Genomic DNA, 8,471 nt, shown 5'->3' on the forward strand with positions numbered 1-8,471 from the left:
TTTTTTTCTTTGAAATACATCTGAAAAAACGCGGTCGTCTTATATTCAGGGTCTAGACGTTGACATGTCGATAATACATCCACAACAATAGGTGGCGCCAAATACGCATAAACCGAGTGTGCCATGAAATACGTAATGTAATGCGTGTTGTAAAGATCGCGAGTAAAAACAAAAGAAGCAGAAAACCTTACAGCTGCATGAGTCGTGACTGTCACGTTAGCCTGATGGCACCAAACTCCCTTTGTGATTTTAAGACTACAGTAAGATTTAACTTCTACTGTTAATAAGATTTTGGTAGGCTACTATTAGATGGATAGCCTAATGTCCTAATTCAGATGGGCTACCTGTTTTTTTTTTTTTTATGGTATATCAAAAAGTGTATATTTTTTTAAATGTGATTGTTGGTACATTTGACCAGTTTTTACCATACTTTCAAAACAAAAATTAAAATAGGACAAATATGCAATATGAAAATAATTGAAGACAAAATGTGTTTTACTGAGAAAAAACAAGATTTGGTTTTTAAAAAGCCTTTTTCCAAAAGGTACATCTGGAAAAAGGGGGGTCGTCTTATAATCAGGGTCGTCTTATATTCGGGCCAATACGGTACATGATAAAATAATCAGGTAAGAATACAAAAATACCAGTTTTAAACAAATTTTAAATTAAATTTTAATGTTAACGAATTCACTTTACATTTTCATTACTTTATTATTTGAAGCCATATTTAGTAGGCAGCTGCCTATGTAGGGAGTAAACATCCAGGCAGCGCACCAGGATTTGGAACACAGTAAATATTTACCGCTGAGGTCCAGGAAGATGACTGGGATGTGCGTCTCCATTCCTGGCACAGGAGCCCTGCGGGAACAGGAGCCAGACAGTGAACATACGGTTCATGAGAAGAATTCACTAAACTGAATTAACCAAAGAGCACAAAACAATCAGATTGTTGGATTTTCTTCTTGCATTTGAATTTAACGAGTTGGTTATGGTTAGATAAAGGTAGTCCTATGATTGTTTGAAAGGAAATAACATTGTAGGACCAGTAAGGAATAAAACATGAGCAAGTATACCGTCACATACCACTCCGCCGGGGCTCCTGGGATACCGCTGCCAGCAGAGGGCACCAGCACAGCGTTTCTCTCCTCCGTTAGCGTCAGACGACACTCCAGCAGCTGCGACTCGCTCTCCACATCCTCTTCTGACTTATCTACAAGAGCCACTTTTCTCTCATTTTCACAAAAGATGTTCCTTCGATATATTCCACTCAAACACATTTGATTTCTAGAAACCCATAAGCATGCAGGTCATCTACATCTCGTCTTACCGTGCTTGCCAACAAGTTTCTGAAGACGTTGGTCCAGATATTCCTGTCGTTCAGTTAGAGCAGTGAGCCACCGAGCTCTCAGTCTCTCCAGATCAACCTCCTACAGGTACAAACATGCAGAAGATATTGCTTTATTAATATATATAAAGCACATAGTAAAGCTCAGATCTACACTAATGTACTGTAGGTCTGTTCTGCTCACAAAAGCTGCATTTATTTAATGAAAAACAGTAAAAACAGTAATATTGTGAAATATTATTACAATTTAAAATACCTGTTTTTTGTTTGAATATATTGTAAAATGTAATTTATTCCTGACTTCTGACCAAATTAATGCATTTTTGCTAAATAAAACTATAAATTTCTTTTTAAAAAAAATGAACGATAGTGTATATAAATAGAATCATTCAGAAACATGTTCATCAACATATGATCACCCATATTTACATCTCAATGCCTACTCAATATTCAGCGGCTTGTCCCGCACCGATGAACGACAATGACAACCACAGACATACATAGACATCATTCACCTATTTAAAAAAGCCTGAAAAGTTATTACCTGATAACTGTCCACATCTTTATCTCCCACCTTCAAAAATAAGACAAAAAAAAAAACCTTGAGTCCAGACCTGTGCATCTGCTAATAGAGCTCATCAACAAATACTCATTCACTAATACTCACATACAACGTGTGAGAAACCTTTACACTGGATTCATCAGGAATTCAAGCATGTGCATTTTACCCTCATTCAGATGTTAATCAATATATAATATAATATAGAAGCATGTGCCAGCAGTATGCAATTAGCATAAGACACACCCAGACATATCCATATAAGGGCCTTACTGTCACTTAGTGTCACTACATTTCTATATCAAATTTATACATCAAAATCATTTTAGCTTAATGCATTTCATGTTTTTTGAGGTTACCTGTGATTTTAGTGTACGTCTGGTTTGAGCTGGTTCTAAATTTTCTTAAAATTAGCATAACATTGAATCAACATTTATGTGTGAAATGTTTAAAACGTTTAGTGAATGAGACATGATGATTTTAACTAAAAATTAAAGATGAGTTTTTCACCCTCTGGGTCTCTGTGCTTTTGCCAGTTCGAGTCAGATGGACCTCCACATTGCCGATGGAGACGTTGAGCACAGACTCGGTGATCAGAGGCATGGTGCCGGAGTCCTGGACCGAACGCGCCTCCACCTGAACACGCCTTGACTGACCCTGTCACACACACACACACACACACAGTCAAGTCATGAGCGGCATCGAAGGAAAATCAGATCTTCTACAGAAAAATTTGTCAAGATTTAGTTTTACACCTCGTTACTATCATTAATGTCCACACAGACCTGTTTGAGCTGAAATATTCCTCCTGTGCAGACGTCCTTAGCTAACTGAACCTCCACCGGCACAAACTCTCCAGCATCATTCAGCTCCAGGATCTGAACACAGACACAATAAAACGGAAAAGAAACTTCACTTTTACAAAATGAGTCAAAAACCAAATTACAACTGTTTTTGGTGCATCCTAATTCAAGGATTCCCAAACCCCAGCTTTTTTGGCAACCAAACCGTTTTGAACTAAAATATTTACTTGAAGTTCTCTCTGACATTTTTAAATAATATTTAAATAATTTAACAACACATTCACATCTTCACTGTTCTCTGATGTTGGTAATGATGCACATGACATGCAGGTAATCAAATAATTTATCTTATTTATTAATATTTTACTAAAGTATTTTAGTTTTTATTAAGTTTTTTTTTTAATTAAAATTATTTTACAATGATTTTTACATTTTAATTACACATTAAATGTTGGTGGATAGTCACATTATGCATGTAATCAAATATAATTGTTTTATTCATATTTTACTAAAATATTTTATTAAGTGTTTTATTTTGATTGTTTTAAAATTAAAATATTTTTTAAAATTATTTCTCAAATGTCAAAATGTGAGTTTTATGGTCACATGACTTGCAGGTAAACAAATTAAATATTTTATTTTTATTTATTAAAATTGTACGAAATACTTTATTAAGTTTTATCTGGATTGTTTTAAAATTAAAATATTTTTTTAAATTATTTCTCAAATGTCAAAATGTCAGTTTTATGGTCACATGACATGCAGGTAAACAAATAAAAAAATTTATATTAATATTTCTGAAAAATATTTTAGTAAGTGTTTTATTTTGATTGTTTTAAATTTAAAATGGTTTTAAAATGATTTATTCTTTTTAATTTTACATTATATGTCAGTTGATGGCACATGACATGCAGATAAAACAGTTAAATTATTTTTTAAATAATTATTATTTTAATATTAAGATTAAAATTACTCATTTATATTTTACATTAATGGTTGATGGTCACATGACATGCAGGGTAAACAAATAAAATATATTTATTCATATTTTTCTAAAGTATTTTAGTGTTTTATTTTGAGTATTTTAAAAATAATTTTTTAAAGAAAATGATTTATTAACTTTAATTTTACATTAAATGTTGGTTAATGGTCTAATGACATGCAGGTAAACAAATAAAATATTTTATTTATATTTATTAATATTTTACGCAAATATTTTAATTACTGTTTTAAAATTATTCTGAAATTAATCATTTGAATTTTTTATTATTTAATTACTTAATAGCTTATGATTTAATTATTTACCACAATCATCTGAACATTGACTAAATCTAGCTCTGCTGTCACAGAAACGATCTGTGATAGTTTTTATGTTAAAGGATAGTCTAATAAATGCATGTGTACCTCTCTCTGAGAGAGCGAGTCTTTGCCTGAATCACCCCCAGGTCCCAGAGAGCCAGATTCCTCCGCGGATTTGCCTGTTTGTGACCATAAACTTCAACCGCCACGGCGCCCTCCATCAGAAACTCCAGAAAGTCTTCGGTTACGGCCACTTCTAGAGTCTACAGATGCACATAGAGATGCGTGATGACCGACAACTGGCACAAACGCAATGTTTTACTCCATGTAAGGCAGTGTTTTCACCTTGCAGTTGTCAAACACCACCAGACTCTGCGGCTCTCTGCTGCTGGGGGCCGTCAGACCCACTTCCGGGGCGATAAACACGGGTTCCTGCTGCTCCCAGAAATGATACTGACAGAAAACGAAGTTGGAGAGGTGCTGAGGCAATCCGGTCGCCTGCAACACCTTGATCTGGAAATAAACCCACAGAAAACATTCATGTCCTACACTCAACTACAGCTCAGATCTACAGGAATATCTGACCTGTGCTGGCAAAATGAGTCGGAATGAGGAAATTTTAAAAGAATCAGAAAACGTACAAATAAAGATCTTTTTAGATGTTTAATTACTATTTGGAGCATTGGGATCACTAGAAGAGGGCTTAATGAACTCATTTTTGTGAAAAGTTTTTCACTTCTTTTGCCTGTAGCTCAAAATTAGACCGTGCGCATTCAGACCAAGTGGCAACCTCCCGCTCTCTCTCGTGAAGCCAACAAGGAAGTGACTTAAACTGTAATTCATCAACTGGCCGCTAGAGGCTGGCTGCAAAAGCGAGTCAATCCCATAGACTCCCCATGTTAAAATGCCCAACTTTACAGCAGAAAAAAACATGTTTACAGCCTGGTTAAAAAAATTATTTTGGTCTATATAGCTAATTTTGCCCTTCATGACAACTGTGAGGGGGGTGAATTTTTTTATAACTCATCCGTTTAAATTATATTAAGCCTTAAAGTTCAGCATAATTAAGGGCGTGGCCACTTGAGTGACAGGTGGATTGCCGCTGCTGTCACCACCATCGAGCTAGGTGGGCGTGGTTTCAACAACCAGCTCCCGCCTCTTTGCACATCTTCGATTATCTGGGAGTAACGTGCGCGCGGCCAAGATGGCGACGGCCCGCTCCGCCCACTTTTGAGCTTCAAAAACTCTCTTCGGAACCCTACGGGTGACGTCACGGACACTACGTCCATGTTTTTATACAGTCTATGATTCAGACTCATTTTGGCAGCACTGGTCACATATTGCATGTTTGAATGATGTCCTGTTTTATCTGACCATGCAGGTGAGTTTGCGTTCTTGCGTCTCGCCGTCTGGACTGATCTCAGAGCCTCCCGTCTCACACTCCTCTAGCTCTCCGCTCAGACGCTCCACTTCTACGTGAAGCCGACCCGCCACCTGAAAACACACAAAACCAACGGCAATCAGTCAATGGCTTGCGCTCTTTCTAATGGTTAGAACCAATCTGTTTGCGCGCACACCTCCCCCTTCTGGTTGATGATGGGAACTGCGTACTGCAGCTTGACCTCATATAGCAGACAGGACAGGAAGACGTTGGCCACACCGATCAGACTGTGATTCTCCTGCTCGTCGAAGAACGGATCGGCACGCTTGAAGTAGGAGCGCATGGCCTGAGCACAGGCAACGAGGATGAGGTGAACACATGTAAGCATACTTCATTTATGATGCTCATCAAAACCGCATTTTTGGAGAAACAAACATTGACTGTTCAGTATTGTTTCCTTTAAGCCACATCATGCTAGTTCAGGGATTCCCAAATTTTTTTTGTAAACCAAATCTTTGGCCTAAAATATATACTTACACGCATTAATTATTAAATGCATATTAAATATTATTTTATTAAATGCATATTAATAAAATATTTTAGTTATTTAGTGATATTTTAATTGTTTTAAAATTTAAAATGCTTTGAAATTGTTTAAACATTTTTTTGAAATATAATTTATTTTCATTTTCTAAAATATTGTTTAATATTAGTGTTATATTTTGACTTTTAGAATTACATTTATTTTAAAATAGTACTGTCAAACGATTAATCGCATCCAAAATAAGAGTTTGTTTACATAATATACGTGTGTACTGTTTATTTATCATGTATATATAAATACACGCACATACAGTATATATTTTGAAATTATTTACATGTATATACATTTATATATTTATATTATATTATATATAAATATATTTAATATATAAACAACCTATTTTTCTTAAATATATACATGCATGTGTTTGTATTTATATATACATAATAAATATACACAGTACACACTCATATATTATGTAAACAAAAACTTTTATTTTGGATGAGATTGACAGCCCTATTTTAAAATAACTATTATTTACATATTTATTGGTTAGATTAATATCTCCATTAAAACAACTTAAAATTCACCAAAAATGGATGGACAATTATATATAAAGTTATTCTAGCATTATTATTATGAGTTATATTGGGTAGTTGATTTTACTAATTCTTTTATATAATAAATTATACTTAGTTTCCTTAGCCTCATATTAATTGAGAGACTTACATATTTTATTTAAATGTAACTATTTTATAATAAAATGTACACTTACAGCCTCATAAATCTCTCAATGTATATATATTTTCACTTAAAAATAATTATTTTATAATACAATGTATACTTACAGCCTCATATTAATCGAGAGATATAGTTTTACTTCAAAATAATAAAAACAAAAAATCAAAAATTTCAAATTGAAAATAAATAAATATGTATTGAATAATCTGACATTAAAAATATTGACTATATTAAAAAAAACAATATTAAAATTACATCATAATAATAAATATTACATTAGTAGCTCCAAAATATCATTGTCAATGTTGCTACAGTAAAAACACAGTAATGTGTAGCATGGTCAAATCTGATAATGCAGGAAGTTGTCATGTGATTTGACCTACAGGATTGTCCTCGTCATAGTCTTTCCACTCCTGATAGAGCTCTCTCATGTCCAGCAGCCGGTTCTCCATCTTCTCCACGGACCAGATCTGCTTGCCTTTGCTCTTCCTCCTCACCTCCACCGCCGGCTCGCTCAGAACCGTGTCCCGCTGCGCTCAGGAAACATCAGTCTTTATTATTAAAGCAGCATTTTCACCCGACCCACAATTCAACAGTCCTTTAATAGCACGTACTGCAATGAAGATGGAACGTTCAAATCATTTCCTTTCAATGGTTTGTTTAAATGAAACGCTTTCAATGTCTGAATTTCTATGAGTGTTCATGTTTATAGAAAATAAACTAACAGAACAATTTCTGAGCGATGAAATATGTTTTAGAAATAACGAGAATTTTTTTTTTAAAAGTTTGGGTTTGGTACGATTTTTAATTTTATTTTAAAGTCTCTTCTGCTCACCAAGGCTATATTTATTTGATTAAAATTACAGTAAAAACAGTAATATTGTGAAATATTATTACTATTTAAAATAGCCGTTTTCTGTTTGAATATATTATAAAATGTAATTTATTCCTGTGATCAAAGCTGAATTTTCAGCATCATTACTCCAGTCTTCGGTGTAGCATGATCTTCAGAAATCATTCTGATATGCTGATTTGCTGCTCAAGAAACATTTCAAATTTTTATTATTAGCATTATTTTTTATTTCTTAATATTATCGATGTTGAAAACAGTTGTGCTGATTCATATTTTTGTGGAAACTGATACATTTTTTTCAGGAATCTTTGATGAATAGAAAGTTCAAAAGAACAGAATAGAATCTTTTGTAACATTATAAAAGTCTTTTCTGACACTTTTGATCAATTTAATGCATCCTTGCTAAATAAAAACATGAATCTCTCTCCAAAAAATGTTTTTTGATTTTTGAAGAGTAGTGTATATGTATTAAAATATTATAAATAAATATTATAAATAAATATATATACAGTGGGTACGGAAAGTATTCAGACCCCCTTAAATTTTTCACTCTTTGTTATATTGCAGCCATTTGCTAAAATCATTTAAGTTAATTTTTTTTCCTCATTAATGTACACACAGCACCCCATATTGACAGAAAAACACAGAATTGTTGACATTTTTGCAGATTTATTAAAAAAGAAAAACTGAAATATCACATGGTCCTAAGTATTCAGACCCTTTGCTCAGTATTTAGTAGAAGCACCCTTTTGATCTAATACAGCCATGACCCTTTTGGGAAAGATGCAACAAGTTTTTCACAACTGGATTTGGGGATCCTCTGCCATTCCCTCTTGCAGATCCACTCCAGTTCTGTCAGGTTGGATGGTAAACATTGGTGGACAGCCATTTTTAGGTCTCTCCAGAGATGCGTAATTGGGTCTCAGCAAAGAGTCTGGCTGGGCCA

At 33.9% G+C, this 8,471-nt stretch overlaps 1 protein-coding gene across 1 annotated transcript in view; it reads right to left on the reverse strand.

Annotated features, from left to right (window-relative positions):
- kif13bb (kinesin family member 13Bb) overlaps positions 1–8,471 on the reverse strand; it is a 38,010-nt gene that overhangs the window by 11,082 nt on the left and 18,457 nt on the right. Inside the window, exons 21-31 of the mRNA XM_016559950.1 lie at positions 7,056–7,202; positions 5,584–5,733; positions 5,381–5,500; positions 4,352–4,519; positions 4,104–4,269; positions 2,690–2,814; positions 2,415–2,561; positions 1,890–1,919; positions 1,328–1,427; positions 1,084–1,210; positions 803–858 (exon numbers count right to left, since the gene is read on the reverse strand). Of these exons, the coding sequence (XP_016415436.1) occupies positions 803–858; positions 1,084–1,210; positions 1,328–1,427; positions 1,890–1,919; positions 2,415–2,561; positions 2,690–2,814; positions 4,104–4,269; positions 4,352–4,519; positions 5,381–5,500; positions 5,584–5,733; positions 7,056–7,202 (1,336 nt within the window). The remainder of the gene's footprint in view (positions 1–802; positions 859–1,083; positions 1,211–1,327; positions 1,428–1,889; positions 1,920–2,414; positions 2,562–2,689; positions 2,815–4,103; positions 4,270–4,351; positions 4,520–5,380; positions 5,501–5,583; positions 5,734–7,055; positions 7,203–8,471) is intronic.

Source organism: Sinocyclocheilus rhinocerous, unplaced genomic scaffold, assembly GCF_001515625.1.
Source record: "Sinocyclocheilus rhinocerous isolate Xijiao unplaced genomic scaffold, SAMN03320098_v1.1 scaffold228, whole genome shotgun sequence".
Taxonomy (NCBI): domain Eukaryota; kingdom Metazoa; phylum Chordata; class Actinopteri; order Cypriniformes; family Cyprinidae; genus Sinocyclocheilus; species Sinocyclocheilus rhinocerous.